We start from the raw sequence: 16,521 nt of genomic DNA, 5'->3' as shown, positions 1-16,521 counted from the left end.
AAAAAAAAAAAAAAAAAGAACAAAGTCGATTTGGGGATAAAGGCAAAATCGATTTTAGGTTTTGTTCTTCGATGAATCACCAAATTTCCAGAAAACCATGAGCTGTTCGAATTCAAACCGCAATCATCGACATGTTTATCCTCTTGGAGTTCTGACAAAATGCTGGTGTGGCGAAGATGTTATAACATTCACGTCCAAGACAAAGGAATTCCATACAGGAGATTCTACCGTTGCTCAATTGCTTTGCAGGTACAATAGTGTGAAGTAACAGCTACAATGACGAAGAATATGGAGAAAGAGATGATTAACAAGATTGACAAGGCTATGGAAGAAGAGATGGTTAAGAAGATTGAGAAGATGTTCATGTGAAGCTGTTGTTGTTTAGATATGGTGTTTGTTGTGCAAGACATGTTTTAGTTGAATTGAAACTGAGAATAAAAATATGAAAATTTTAAAATTCGAAAACAGAGAGAAAGCATCAAGTGTACAACATCCAAAATGAGAGAGAAACCAAAACAGAATTCTGAATATCATCCAAAGAAAAAAACAACAACACTTGTTTCACATGCTTCCCTGTGTTAGTGTGAGTGTCTCTGGCTGAGATTTTTGTGTCAATGTGTCTGGTGGCTGAGATGTTTGTGTGACAGTCTCGGGTCCCTCAATAGTAGATTCACCAGCCTGAAACACAAAGAAAATATATGACCAAAGAAACATCATAGAAACTTGACCAAATAACTCAACCAAATAACGCCTCATTTGAATACTTACCTCATCTTTACTCTTTTTGCTCTTCTTCTCCTTAGGAAAATTCTTACATCCTGCTGCATTGTGCTCTGCTTCACCACATGAACGACAATGCATTATCCTTCCTTTTCTAGAAAGTTTGAGTATCTTTGGTTCTTCTTTTCCGTTCTTCCCCTTCTTCTTCTTTGGGGACTCTAGCTTACCCTTGATCCGATCATATTTCTTCTTCGATCCTTTCTTTCTACCAGGTAGGATTGGTTCTGGAGGTGCTTTTAACAAGACATAGTTGTTAGTCATCCAGAACCGTTGACCTCTCACTGGATAAGGACCTATTTCGTATTGTTGTAGCCATATATCAGTAGTAAAGTATGGAGATACAAAATCTTCAACATCCTTACCAACATCTATGATTGCTGCATAAGCATGCATGCATAGAATCCCGGTAACTTGCCACTTGCAACATGAACATTCCCATTTCTCTGATGTCAAGTTCAGAGGATTTGAATTCCCATCAACCCATACCTCAAAGGTACCGTGGGTTCCTTTTGTGACTTCACATCTAAGAGCGTCTTCCTCCTCCTTTGCCAGAATATCTGAAACGTATTCAGATATTTTTTTTCTTCCATTTAAGTATTATATCCTTTCTCTTGGTTATACGGGCCATCGCTTGCCTTCTTATTGTCTCCATCATTGGAACCAATGCTTTTGCCTTTGCTTTGACAATAGTGGCGTTAAAGGACTCTGTTGCATTGTTGTCTACATCCTCACAACAACTGCCAATCTTGAAATAAGGTCTACACCATGTCTTTGTTTCCTCCTTCATGACATCTTCATACAAAGATAAACTGTATGCTCTCATTGCATTCAAGTTAATCTTATATTCAGCTTCACTATAACTCCAAGCTAAGTTCCACACATGCTTCTTCAAATAGTCTTTATTGGCATGTTTCTTCTTCAAGTTTTCAACAATATGCTTCACACACGGTCTGTGCTCAGCATTTGGTAATACACTTTTAACCGCACTAATGATTCCCTACATAAACCAAACAAATAAGAAAAAAACTTGAATTCTAAATGTTTAGTTCCCTCACCAAAACAAAAGAAATAAGGGACTAAAAGCTTACCTTGCAACGATCTGATAGGACTACATAATCACTCCCATCTTTTAAATTCAAGTCGGCCTTTAGCTGATTCAAAAACCATAGCCAATTGTCTGTATTTTCAGATTGCACAGTTGCCCAAGCAACAGGGTAAATCTGGTTATTAGCATCATGCCCAATAGCAGTCAGTAGACACCCTTTAACAGCGTGCTTCAAGAAGGTTCCAGCAATCCCAATGATTGGTCTACAATAGTAGAATGCATTTTTCATTGCTCCAAGACATACATATATCCTGTCGAATACATCTTCTCCAGCAGCATTAGAAATGGTGTCAACAAATGCAGTTGAGTATTGGTTGGACTCTTTGAGTTCAGCAACATATCCTCGTAGGTGAGCAAATTGTTGATCATATTCATCCTTCAGCCATTGCAGTCCTAGAAGTCTTCCTCTCTGAACTTGTCCAATAGTACTTACTACTTTCCATTGCTCCTTTATATGGCGTTGAATATCAAGAGGCATGAAGTTAGGCTGCAATCTTAGTTTGTCCATGTACAACCTGCCAATAACTGCACTCTTCAGAAGCTTGCATTTCCCATTAGAGCTACATGTATGATCAGTGCATCTAGTTCTCAAAACCCAGAGTTGCCTCGATGCATCGAATGCCAAGTATACCCTCCAATCACATTTCTTCTTTACAGCACAATTAAAGCTGATTTTGTTCTTTTCCCACCTATTCTGTTTCAGGTTTTCTCTATTCTTCAACGCATATTGCAACATAGTCTCTTTGATTTCAAAAGCAGTGAAAAATGTTCTACCAATAGCCAACTTATCATGCGTTCCCAACCTAATTTTCCTCTCTCTAGTAATTATCGGATCCTCATCCTCATCAGAGCTATTTGGGATCTGGTTTTGGTGAATCTGATATTCATCAATCCAATGTTCTACAACTTCCTCTACTTCATACTCAAACCTCTCTAATATGTCTTCTTCACTTTGCACTTCCTCATTGGCTTCAACATCTCCATCATCTCCATTATTCTCTCGCTCATCAGTTCCAACATCTTTCACCGGAGATTTCTTCTTTTCCCTCTTTCTAGGATTCTCCACAGTCGCTTTATTTTGTTTCCTCTTTCTTGGATTTACCGCAGTCACTGTCGCTTCAACCTCTCTATCAACGTCTCCATCATTCTCTCGCTCGGCTCCTCCATCCTCTTTTACCAGAGACTTCGTTTTTTCATCATTCTTCGACTTCCCATAGATGCTTTACCATCTCTTTTGTTATCTCCGTCGTCTCCGTCGGCCACCTTCGCAATAGATTTCACCGGAGATTTTTTTTAACTGTTTAAAAAGCTCTTGCATAAACATTATCTCTTTTCTTGACAATTCTGTATCAGAAACCTAAATTCCCAATTTGAGAACCCTAATCTCTTTGAGAATTACACTCTGTTCGAATTTTTTGGGACAAAGAGGATTTGTTTTCTCGATTTCGTGTTTCTTACAGTTAAACCCAAAAACAAAAACGACGTCGGTTATAAAGGCATGTGTAGTTAATTATCTTTCCGGGTTTGCTTATTATCATAGGGTTAATCTAAACGCGATACATTAAACGCGATTTCATGGGGAAATCCGGTTGATACATCGTAATTACATGGTTTAAGGGGATATGTAGTTAATTGTGTAAAAAAAAAGGTTTATGTTGTTTGGTGTAGAAATTCTTTGTTTACATTGTTATTATCAGAGCCTAAAAGTATAGGGTGGAAAGCTGAGAATACGATGTGTACAGGGTGAAAAAACCGACGTCCCAATTAAATTAGTTAAAAAACTATTGTCAGAGAATTTATATATCCTACAGAAATTCAACAATATCCCTTAAAGTTAGTTTTGCCATTCAGTTTAAAACTGAAAACCTATATATCTACTACTGATCGTACATCAAAGATTTGTCTAATCATTTTTTCTGGCAATAATTTTTCTATTTATTCAACATTCTGGCATAAAGTGAATTTTTGTTTAAAATGTATGTAGTCATTGCATATTAAAACTGACCAAAAAGATTTGAAAAGAATTATTATCGTAGTTTTTTTGCTAATATTTATAGATTTTTTTTTTTTTGGGTGCTAAGAATATTTCGAAGGCATATTCATTCGTAAGGCTTTGTATATTAGGTTTTACCGTTAATGCATGAACTCCTTCGTACTGTATTGAAAGTAAGTCCTTACAAATGGGTAAAAGATCCACTTGACAGCTATATTGATCATTACCGACTTGTTCACTCTATCTCTCTCACTCTCACTCTTTTTTTTTTGTTTGTGAGGTAAATCGTATTAACGGTGTTTCTGTTTTCTACTATTTGCGTTAACACATTTTTGTGGGGAAATAACATTTTTTCCTAAGTTTCTCTTATTTACATATAACATAAGAACAAAAACAATTCAAAGATTTGAGTAAACATTTGAATATTGGTGGCTATTATTGGAAATTTCATTTTCAAATTTTAATAGAAAAAAAATTCATATACCCTATTAAAAGAAGACAATATACAAATATGAACGCTAAAATATATCTAAAAGAAAAAGTCATTTTGAAGAAAATATCTTTTTTTTTTTTTTTTTTAAAGAAAATATCATTTTGATTTCTAGAGATAGTAGACAAGTGTACATGTATATGGGTTACATGCAGGACATGTCAAAGAGATCGGTTGGGTAATTTATTACTCAAGTGCTCATATGCAAAACAAAAGCGTATTTATACCAAAGGTCAGATTTATGTAGGTTGGTGAGAGGATCGCAGGATCCATATGGACCTGCATGGCCATTATAACCTGCGTATTTATACCAACGTCCCCTTACGCGTGGACCCAAAATACAAACATTTTTTCAACGAATTTTATATACAACTAAGTTCTATATATATGTGCCAATGCGATTACACCAATATATAGAATAAAGAGGACTAAAAACATATATGGCTTCATGAAATTATAAATCGAGAGATACTTTCTTCTTTCACTGAAATATATTTGTATATGCATCTGATTTTAAAAGTTTCTCTATAGTGTTTTCTACTAAAGTTATCGATCGTTGTGTGTTATCACTTGTACTTTGGATTTTCTCTTTTAAGAAACATATACAAGATAATGCATATTTATTTTAATGATTTAGTGTCGGTGTACATTCAATAGATTTGATTGTTGTATGAATTTTACGATGAATACAGGCGTATGGGGAAATAGAGAGAGAGAGAGAGAGAGAGAGAGAGAGAGAGAGAGAGAGAGAGAGAGAGAGAGAGAGAGAGAGAGATAGAGAGAGGGGAGTATAAGGAACCCATAGGCGAAGAGACAAGGACAAAAAGAATTTAGAGCAATGGCTTTAATGGCAAAGCTTTTGCTCGTTGTAACTAAAGAGACTCGTGATGTCTACGTGACTGGTTCATACATAATGTCATCATACTTTTTCTATTCACTCTGTCTAGAATGTCACCCATACCTTAATAAGTTACGGTCGTATTTTATTTTATTTTCTTAAATGATGCCTATGAAAAAGCAATAGCTATATAATTATTATGAGTTGACAGAAAAATAAAATAAAAATGAAATCTATAACTACATTAAGATTATTAAATGAGCTACTCGATTAAACTATGCAAATAATACATTATATAAAAAGTTCATGTTGAAATGTATTGGCAAAGTAATTAGACATAGAATTTATTATTTGTTTATAGTTTACAATCTGTTCTATAATGAAACGACGACGTAATTTTTGTTTTGAAGTACATTGTTCTGCATGGATGTTTAAAATCTACTAGAAAATTAAATTTGTTCGTCGTGCAGCCAAAGGTTGGTGTTGATGGATTTACTGGTGACTGGTGAGGATAGTGTACGCAGTCATTGGAGAACGAACTCGACTCGATCCTACGTGATGCATGATTCTTCTAACTAACGTTTTATTTGCATCATGCTTTAGTTCTTTTGAGCTTAATCAATAATATAAATCGAAAACATTTTTGAACCTTAATATTTTCTTCTTCTCTTTTTGAGTTATAAGAATCGTCAGCCTTGTTTCCATCATTTGTTCACAGTGGTTCCCAGATCCATCCGTCACGATCAGTTCCTTCTTGACCACCAGTAAACATGATTCTTGATATGAGACATGATCAAATATTTACTTCTGGAATCACTCGTCAACCAAATTACCTACCAATCTTGATTAATACAACTCTTTTGACCATTGTGGTTGTTCATGAGATTCCAAACGATGTGGTACACCATTGTGGTTATATTAAACTAGCCTTGTCATGATATATACATATTGTATCAATGTCCATAACAAGGGATCCTTCTTTGGTATCCGAATCCGACCATGCACATTACTCAATATCAGCTTCCTTTAATAATTTCATTTTATCTACTCTTGATCGTCTTGCGGTTACGGATCAGGCAAATTTGTACATATATATATATATATATATACATATTTGTTTTTCTTCGTTTTGAATGATGCCTTGTGCAAGAATGACTCTCTTTCGAAGAAAATAATTTATTTTCTATTAACCTCCTACCTTCAATATAGATTTATTATTGGACGCATTAGCTTGTAATTGACATCCAAACAAAAAAAAAAACTGCCAAATTAATTGCTCCAATCTTATCGGTGTGTTGAATGAAAATGTAAATTAATTATATTCCAAGAATATAGCAACAATCCCAATATGAAACTATTTGGTGCCAATCTTTAATGATATTTTTGATACGACAAGACCAACATCCGTAATGGTAAACAAAAAATCCCCCCAACATTTTCCAACATTTTAAGATTGATGATACACGTACTATATATACTTTTAAAGTTCATAAAATCGTCGCACCAAGTTATTGAGATTATGTTGTCCTGATAACTAATAATATTATAGAATTTCTAAAAGAGTATATTGTCTCCCTTTTTAAAATATAAGTACCAAGTTTAGCACAACATATTTATTTTTTAGTCTCTGAAACATAAACACACCTGCCAAAGCTTTTATGTGGCCTAAAGGTAGAAAGAAATATATATATATATATATATGCTAATCGTTTTCTAACCTTGTTTGTACTTTGCATTGTATTATTTGTTTTCTAAATTATAAATAATAATGCTAATCGTTTTAGAAACAATAATTTTAACGTTAAACCACACTTATTTCTTTTTTAAAATAGAGTAATAAAAGTGTAATTCCCTTAATAAGTAATAACTATAGTAAAATCTCAAATAAATATATATATGAATCAATTGAAAATTTATTTATAACAATTAAGTGAAATACAATAATGCTTGCTATTGTAACGATAGAGAGTAGTCCATCCATTTCAAAATATAGCATGTTTTGAGTAAAAACACGTATATTAAGAAGGCCAATTGTCATAAATACCACTAAAATAGGTTTTTATTCCAAAAATACTACAATTTAGTTTTTTTCCAAAAATATCACTAAAATGTAAAATTTTCCAAAAATACCACATAATTGAATTAAAATTCTAATACTAAAAACTAATTCTTAAATTCTAAATACTAAACCCTACCCCTAAAAACTATACCCTAAAACTAAATGTGTCAACCCAAACCTAAAAAAAAAAAAATTCTACATCCTTAAAAATCAATTTTTTTTTGTGTTTGTGGTAATTTTGGAAAAAAATCTTTTGTGGTATTTTTGGAAAAAAAAACTAAAATGTGGTATTTTTAGAAAAAACCTTTTTAGTGGTATTTAAAAGAATTTCTCTATTAAGAAAATACTACTTCAAAAATAGTTCAACCAATTATAAACAAGACTGTATAATATAAAATATTAAACAAATCTAAAAGTTACATAGAAACTTGAAAATATCCTATATTATGAAACAAAATAACTTCTCTAAAACATTCTATATCATATCATGATACATGATAAGCTCAAATTGTAATACCCTAATGGTACTAACAGCCTTGTAGATGTAAAACTCTAGGGGTCGAATCCACGGAGACTCAAGATCAAACACAATAGATTATAGAGTTTTATGATTACGCTAAACAGAATAGTTTAAATCAATAAAAGCAATGCAAAATATTAGACTAAACTTGTTGTGAATTCAGGAAATCAAAAGGTTAGGTCTAGGGAATTTCTCAGAAAATTATGAAATATTAAATCAATAAAATAATTAGGATTCAATCAATTAAAATCAGATCAAGAACTCTAAACAATTTTGTAAAATAAATCAGTTCTCACTGCAAATATTATCTAAATTTAAAACCAGAAAATCCAAATCTCTTTGTAAAATTCTAGGTTAAAAATCAGCTTTAAAAACAAGTTTAGATTGTTCACAAAATTACTAAATCAAATCTCTTTGCAAGAAGTAATTTTGCTCATCAAACGGTTTTATCAGGAAAATCAATTATATTCTCATATCAATTTATTTTCCTAGGTTACTAATTCTAGATGGCCAATCAAGGATTAATATGAAGAACAACCTATGATGAAGATCTAGAAAGATAATGAATCATAAATAAACAGATCTAATAAATCATAAAATCCCTGTGAAAAACCCTGAACCTAACAAACAAACTACTCAGACATATTCAATAAAGAACAAAACATAATTCTGAATAATAAGCAATTGAGATTAAAAGAGTAAGGAAGGAGTTTAAGAATTTTTCTCTCAAATCAGTTTAGATTTCTCTTCCAAAGGCTCTCAAAATCTCACAGGGTTGCAGAAAATAAAACTTGCTAAAATAAAACTTCAGGGTTTTCTAATACCCCAAAACAATATATATATATATATATGTCCTAAAACACGTCTAGGGACTAATGATGCAAATATGGAAAACTTCGGGCAACTTTGTAACACTTCCAAATTTGAAGACTTGTCTCGACTTGCATGGGTGTCGATTGATGCTCATGTGGTGTCGGTCGACGCTTTTCGTAGAATCAGACTCCAAATTGATTTCCTCCGGTTAAATGTTCCAAAACGATCCAAATTGACCCATTTCGTCCCATCCGTGCCAAAATCCTAGAAAACCTGTCAAGACTCAAAAACATCCTAGAAAACAAATCATAAGACTCAAAAAGCACACTTATATCATGGTTAAAAACCGTAAAAACTATGATATATCAAAACATAAAGAATAATTTAAGAGATATATGCACTTGCATGTTGTTGCATCTTGAGACTTGGGAGAGAGGACGTTGTGAATAAGTTTTTTTTCTTTTAACCTTAAGAAAAAGTTGTAAAACAAATATCGAATAGAATTAATATTTAGGTTTTGTTTGTTATTATAATATAATAAAATGACGTAATAAAATAGAAATTCAAAATAAAAGACAATAAAAAAGGTCAGTTGTAAAAGAGAGAGAAAAATATATACCCAACAAATCTTGGGTTTAAAACTAAAGAAAAGAAGATAGATCATGTATTTAAAATCCATGTTTTAAGGCTTCACTAGCTTAGTAAAAATTGGTGTCGATTGACACTGACTTCGCAGACACGTTCATCTCGAAGTCAAAAGTCGAATCTCCATTTTTCTCCATCTCTAATCTATCCAAAACTAGACCAAAAGTCACAGGAAATCATATGAACCATGTAGCAACCATATCAAGAAAGAAAAACACCATAAACAACATAAAACAAGCAAACCAAAAGATCTGAGGCTTAGATCAGCCATGGTCATGCACACACTTCTTGTAGAAAGTTCTGATCCAAAAATGACGAATCAAACACCTTAGAAAGCTTCTCGTTCGTTCCTAGCACTAGATCTCCACTCCACAATAACAGATCTCCCAAAATAAACCAAAAAAACTCACATATAGCTTTAAACTCTCAAGCGCTATCTTTTGTTTCCTCTGCTTCTCTCTAAATTCGGCAAAAAGCGGTCTTCCCAAACCCTCAAGTCGAATTTTACTTTAAATACATCGGTTATGGATTTCCAATTGAACCAAACCAAACCAAACCAAAACAAAATTTAAATCAACCCGGTCGGACAGGAAAAAATAGTGGTATCGATCGACACCCCCTCCCAAAACCGCCACTTTTGTTCGCGGATGGTACATAAGATATATGACCTAATAACCTTAGACGCTACATAAATATAGGAAATACTATATATACTCACTCAATTTGTTTCTGCTATATAAAGACATATAAGTCTAGGAAGAGAGTTTTTGCCACACAAAAAAAGTCTAGGAAGAGAGCCAATTTTTTCGTTATATCGTTTCATTTGTTTCAAACATTATAATAACTTAAAGACTCAGATCCCCATGATATCGTGGGAAATTATTACAAGAAGAATTAAATTAAATTTCAAATTTAGAATTATATATTATAAAATTATTTGAAAATTATAAAATAGTTTGAATATATGCTAAGAGTAAAATTAAAAATTATTTAAAAAGAAGAAAAATAATATGTAGAACTAAAACTACATATATATTGAACATATATAACCATGAGTTAAGAAAATTATTATCAAAATAAAAACTTATAAAAAAAAAGCATATTATAGCATAAAAACCCAACTCTAAGTTAAAAATTATTAAATGGAAAGTCATAATGAGTGGAAGTAACCTTGTAATTTTTTTTTGTATTTGTTATAAGTATAAGATATTTTATGAAGAATGTTATAGTAAAGAGTAACAAGCATTATAACATTTATTGATATTTATATCACTTATAAAAAATATTATGACAAAGTGATTCTAAGTGAGAATATAAAACAAAAGATTATATAATAAGTAAATGCAATTTCTGATAAAAATAATTTTAAAATTAAAAATATTTCATTTTAGGTGAAAATTTATCGACCAATAATTATAATAAAAATTATTGAATAGTTAAATCTTACAAAACACATAATTTATAAAGAGTTACGATTAATAAAAGCAATTGTAAGTTACATATTGAAAGTTGATTAAATTTCTATATTACTATAATTATTTTTAAAAAATTTAGTTTGATTATAGAATAATGTTAGATAATAAATATTAAAATTCATATTATTTAGATTCAATATGAAATAAAATATTTGTGTCAGCAAACAATGATTTGTTAGTGATTGAAAAAGAGATATATACATATAAAGAGTTCAAAAGACATAAAGATTAAGATAAAAATAATTAATTATTGGAACGGAAGAAAAAAGATCGGAGAAACATATGAAACACCAAAATGAAAAGTATTTAACAAAAAAAAAAAACACCAAAATGAAAAGTATATGCAGCACATATGGACCAAGAGCACAAGAGAGTCGTTAGAATATTCCGCCTACCTTCTGGATAGTAACCGATACTGATCCATGTAACTTTTTGTTATGGCCTACCACAAGACAATGCTTGCCCACTGTGCACTTACAAATATGGTCCCTGATCTTCCACATAAGCCAACATAGCCATTGTGACCGACTCTAATACTCATTAGACGTGTTCGTTTTATAGACTATTGTTGTGATTTTTTTTGTACGCTGTGTATCGTCATTAATGTTGTTTGTCTTAATTAGCCATTTCTGATTTTTATACGGATACATAACGGGTTTATTTATACTCTTATGCCTCAATAAAATATCTTATAACTAACGAATATTAATTAATATGAAACCTGGTTCAAAGAAATTAAAACAATAATTAATTAATATGTACTACGGAGAATGTATATCTTTTGAGTTTTGAAAACTATTTTAAACACCATTCAACTTAGAAAAAATACCAATCCACCACTTGGGGGATTTTTACATGTTTCTTCTCCCAGGTTGAATGGTGGATTGGGGTTCAAGTTAGTTATTTTTGTTTTTACAGAAAAAACAAAACTGTATACCAATTCACCATTCAACTTAGGAAAAATATTTTTAAACACCCACTTGAACATCAATCCACCATTCAACTTAGGAATTTCTTTTTGAACATTAAAAAACTTAAACACCAATCCAACATTCAACTTAGGAAAAACATGCAAAAAAACCCCAAAGTAACAAATATGCAAGACCAACCTCGTGCGATCTAATAAAATTACGGGTCAGATTGACGTTAGTTTTGATATAATCGAGGTCTTTTTTAATGCACTTCTTTTACCACTTGGAAGTTTCTTTGTTCATTTTTCACCCCAACTAAATTTAAGAAGTGAATAAATATACCTATTGAAGAGGTGAACATAAGAATGTTGTAGACATACTCATTGAATGCATATACAAGTAGGTATATGCATATAGCTGCATACACATGTACATCTATGCAAGTACGTGTTTAGGTATATAAAGTATACATTGTAATAAATATCTTTTAATCACGGAAAAAGAGAAGAGAGGGATCAAAGGTTAGAAGGAGAGGTACGTGGAGTGTCTTATGTGCGATGGTTTTTGAAGAGGACAATACATAACTTTTAATCCCACCGCAACGTGGTTCATTCCTTCACCTAGACGATGTCGTTTTCAAACCTCACTCTCTCTTTCCCTTTTGTCCTCTCTATATTAATCACCTGGATGGTTTCTTCTATTCTCACTAACTCACTCTCTCACTCTCTCACTCAAGGGACCAAAAAGTGTTTTCTCTTTTTTGAGTTTCTCTTTCTCTTTTTTTGTCAAAGAAGAGATCGAGAAGCGATGGGAAGGGCTCCGTGTTGTGAGAAAATCGGGTTGAAGAGAGGAAGATGGACAGCCGAGGAAGATGAGATCCTCACCAACTATATTCAGACCAATGGTGAAGGTTCTTGGCGATCTTTGCCTAAGAAAGCTGGTACATATATCTTTATATCTCCAAAATTTACATTTTCTTATTGTCGAATTTCTTAGATTTTAACATTGGAAAAAGGACTAAACTTCTTCAAGCTGTTAATGCATGCATGTGTCAATATAAAAACAAAACTTGTAACGTAAATATATATAATTGTATATTAATAGAAGAATGCTTTCTATTAATATCTATATGTTCTAATATCTTACATAATTTTTTCTTTTTTTTGAAGGATTGTTGAGATGTGGAAAGAGCTGTAGACTAAGGTGGATAAACTATTTGAGAAGAGACTTGAAAAGAGGAAACATTACAGCCGACGAAGAAGAAATAATCGTCAAGTTGCATACCCTTCTCGGAAACAGGTACTATACCAAATTAATCCACGTCACATCCTTCATTTATATTTCGTGCACTGTCTAAATAGTGACTCTAAAGACTGGGGCCGTGCATACAATACAGTACAATTAATTTGCATGTCATGTCAACTTAAGAAACATTGAGAAATGGTCAGAGTCCAATCCAACCGTTCAAAAAAAAAGAAGACAAAAGTCATCAAATTTATTAGTTTTACAGCCATGATTTTGTGACCATCGTAAACATTTCAGCCGTCTGTTCGAATGGCCCAACCCTTTCAAAATAATATATATACGAGATTATCCAATTTGACTTTTTGTCAATAAAAAAAGCCTTGGCGTTATGTTGCTATAGATCTAACTGAATCGACCTCCCTAATTAATCTTTGTCTCATATATATGTGTTTTGTGTATGGTCCTAGTTGTAAAACAGGCTCTCCGACCTCTATAAAAACCTTGATAGTGATACGCATGTGTCCGTTAGCAAAGTGGTATTATTGAGTCTAGGTTTCATGCACTGTTATAACTACAAATTCGCTTTTATATGCTTGTTCATTTGAGTGTCAGTATTTTTTATTTGTGATAAATTTTTGGAAAATTCATAGACGGAACTCGAATATATTTCATTTCTACATGTTAAAAAAAAATGAGTGGTCGAGATCGTTGTTGGAACGGTCTAACCTTTTTCAAAGAAAAACTAAGTACAAATTAAGGAAAACATGCAGTTTTTAAAATAAAATTTAAAATTTATCGTCATCAATTTTCTTATACTCCATATATATTGGTATTGAATATTTGAACCAATGAAAAGCCAACTTGCGATAATAAGTTTTCTAAATGTAAATAGTCTCTCACGTGTGTGCATGTGACTATTTTTGTTTTAGGTGGTCACTTATTGCAACACATCTACCAGGAAGAACAGACAACGAAATTAAAAACTATTGGAACTCACATCTCAGGCGCAAAATCTACGCCTTCACTGCCGTTTCCGGAGACGAACACAATCTAGTCATCAACGACTTGGTCCTGAAGAAATCTTCTTCTTCTTCGCCTTCTGGAGCCAAGAACAATAAGAAGACCAAGAAGAAGAAGAAGGGAAGAACTAGTAGGTCATCCATGAAGAAACACAAGCAAATGGTAACGGCCTCCTCAAAATGTGTCCCACAACCGAAAGAGCCAGAGAGTGAGATCAGTGATGGAGGGCAAAATGGTAATTTCGAAGGAGATCAGTCTTTGGGGCCTTATGAGTGGTTGGATGGTGAGTTAGAACGGCTCTTGAGTAGTTGTGTATGGGAATGCACTAGTGAAGAGGCTGCGAATGGAGTAAATGATGAAAAGATGTGTGAGAGTGGGGACAATAGTAGTTGTTGTGTGGGTTTGTTTGAAGAAGAACAAGGAAGTGAGGCAAAGCTTGGTCACGTAGGAATTACAAAGGTTGATGGTGATCGTGATATGGAGATGGAGAAAGAAAGAGAGGGAAGTGTTTTGAGTTCGAATTCAAATGAAAATGATGATAAAGATTGGTGGCTTGGTCTATGTAATTCTTCAGAATTCGGGTTTGGGATTGATGATGAGTTGCTTGATTTGGAGTTTCAAGGTAATTTGACTTGTCATCAAAGTGAAGATCTCTGGGATCTCTCAGATATTGGAGAGATAACATTGGACTGATATTACCAAACAAGTGGATCGTACATGAGAAGGCGTATATATTAACCCGATAAAACATCGATCTTTTGATTGTAAAGTCTAGTGTTTTGTTTGGTTATTGTGGATCTTGTGATTATGTCGTAGCTTGTTGTAGCTAGTGTGTTACAAGAGTTAGGATAAACGTAGCGTCTAGTTTTAGACTAGTTTGAAGCACCTTATGCTCTCTCTCCTTTCGTTTGTTTCCTTTCTTCTTGTGATTCGTTCGCTCTATTTTGTAGCTAGTGTGTTTTTTTTCTTCCTACGTTTCATTATCAATGTTTTGTAATAATGATGAATATTTTGGGATCGTTTAGAAGTATATATGTTTATTTGTTTATTTGTTTATGTATTAATTAAAATTCTCAAATTTCAACCCAACTTCTAACCAATTTAAGGGTGGACATAATTCCCTTCTCATCCAATCGCGTGTCTTTCTTTCTCCAATCCATAACTTCCATATGGAATGGAAAGACAATTATTTTCTCTCTTTAAGTTGATATTTATTGGGATGAGATGATGATTTCAAGTTATATATACTCAGTAAAAATGACACAACGCCTTTCAGTAAAAATGAGCAGCTATCGTAATAGTCGTTTTACTTGAACATAGATGATGATTTTGTTTCTTTTTTGACTTCGAAAAACTTTATCTTCGTCGATGTCTTCAAATGATTTAATGTGATTGTTTTCATCTTAATAAATATAACATGATAGATTTCATCTCACGAATCAATTATTTTTATCTAAACATGAATAAAGAAGAATAAATATTATTCCTCATTTTTCCCCTAAATTATGTTTACCAATAATAGAAGTAGTCTATTTTTATTTCGAAACGATATATGAATGAGGCGAGCTGAGCATTTCCGCAAGTAAAACAATTTCATAAGAAAAAAAATTCCAATTCAAAATAAAATTGTAAACAACTTTTGAAAATTATATTTTTGACATTTACAGTAGAAATAGTGAAACAAAACAAACAAATACATATATATATATAATTCCATTAACTAAAATATTTAAATAATTTTCGTCACATAAAAAAATATTGTAAGTTTCCTCACACACAAAAAAAGAGTAATTTCATTACAATAAAAAATTATCTCTTATGAGTTAAAAAAGTGAATTGTATATTTAATCATTTTTAACTACATTTTATAGTAATAGGAAAATATGATTCCACAAGATCAATATATTGATGCAAGTATATATATATGTAGGTCTTACAGACAACATATGTTTTCATGACTAAGAGTACTTGTGAGAGACTCATTTGAGATATGTCTGAATATAATTGATTCTGTGTTTTATTTATAGTTTATATTTTAAATAAAAATATTAAATTATACAATATATTAAAATGATATATTTGAGAAATGAAAAGAGGTTCTCCTCACTGTAAATGCTCTTCTGAGTCTTATACTTGTATAGTCCTTAAAGTTAGATATCATATTGTGTAACAGATACGCTCAAGCGCAGTTTAATTTGAATTTCCAACCTCTTGGATGTAAAGATTCTTTTAGCCAATCAAATAGTTTCCTAAGTTTGATTATTTTTTAAAATTCCCACACTTAAAAAATAAAAATTTAAACTTTTGAATGCAATAACAATCTAGAACTTCTAATCATTTTGTTTTTTTGTCTTCTTTAAACTATTTTTTTACTGTTAATCTATATATAATAACAATCCCAATAAATGCCACCAAAAATTGTGTTTCTTCAATCGTACATTTTGAATAATTTTCCAAAAAAATTTGTAGAAAATTAAAATAGTGTGGTTTATAAAAAGTTGCGATTGTTCATTGTAACAGTTTTTTTTTTGTAAAGTTGCCACTGTTTATTGTAGAGTTGTGTTTGTTTGAATATTCATATCTTTTGAAATCTATATATATTTTTCTGTTTGAACTGTTTTCATTTT

The 16,521-nt window shown here is 31.9% G+C and overlaps 2 protein-coding genes across 2 annotated transcripts; one reads left to right on the top strand and one right to left on the bottom strand.

Annotated features, from left to right (window-relative positions):
* On the bottom strand, nt 562-4,659 carry LOC104763290. The gene is made up of 5 exons (XM_010486680.1): nt 4,596-4,659; nt 1,869-3,055; nt 1,402-1,777; nt 769-1,337; nt 562-678 (listed from the first exon to the last, which is right to left on the bottom strand). The coding sequence occupies exons 1-5, from the start codon at nt 4,657-4,659 to the stop codon at nt 562-564; spliced, it is 2,313 nt and encodes a 770-aa protein (XP_010484982.1).
* LOC104760917 (myb-related protein 308) lies at nt 12,329-14,918 on the top strand. The gene is made up of 3 exons (XM_010483909.2): nt 12,329-12,569; nt 12,799-12,928; nt 13,804-14,918. The coding sequence occupies exons 1-3, from the start codon at nt 12,437-12,439 to the stop codon at nt 14,585-14,587; spliced, it is 1,047 nt and encodes a 348-aa protein (XP_010482211.1). The 5' UTR covers nt 12,329-12,436; the 3' UTR covers nt 14,588-14,918.

Source organism: Camelina sativa, chromosome 18 (assembly GCF_000633955.1).
Source record: "Camelina sativa cultivar DH55 chromosome 18, Cs, whole genome shotgun sequence".
In the NCBI taxonomy this organism is placed as follows: Eukaryota; Viridiplantae; Streptophyta; class Magnoliopsida; order Brassicales; family Brassicaceae; genus Camelina; species Camelina sativa.
Note: the sequence above shows the minus strand (reverse complement) of the source record. Positions and strands in the feature narration are given on the sequence as shown.

Bases quoted from the DNA above. Each gene is read 5' to 3' on its own strand.
- LOC104760917 (XM_010483909.2), top strand. From the start codon at position 12,437: ATGGGAAGGGCTCCGTGTTGTGAGAAAATCGGGTTGAAGAGAGGAAGA. The intron at 12,570-12,798 runs GTACATATATCT...TTTTTTTTGAAG, and splicing joins ATCTTTGCCTAAGAAAGCTG to GATTGTTGAGATGTGGAAAG. The intron at 12,929-13,803 runs GTACTATACCAA...TTTTTGTTTTAG, and splicing joins CATACCCTTCTCGGAAACAG to GTGGTCACTTATTGCAACAC.
- LOC104763290 (XM_010486680.1), bottom strand. From the start codon at position 4,659: ATGGCCATGCAGGTCCATATGGATCCTGCGATCCTCTCACCAACCTAC. The intron at 1,778-1,868 runs GTAAGCTTTTAG...TGGTTTATGTAG, and splicing joins TCCTATCAGATCGTTGCAAG to GGAATCATTAGTGCGGTTAA. The intron at 679-768 runs GTAAGTATTCAA...TTTGTGTTTCAG, and splicing joins GCAAAAAGAGTAAAGATGAG to GCTGGTGAATCTACTATTGA.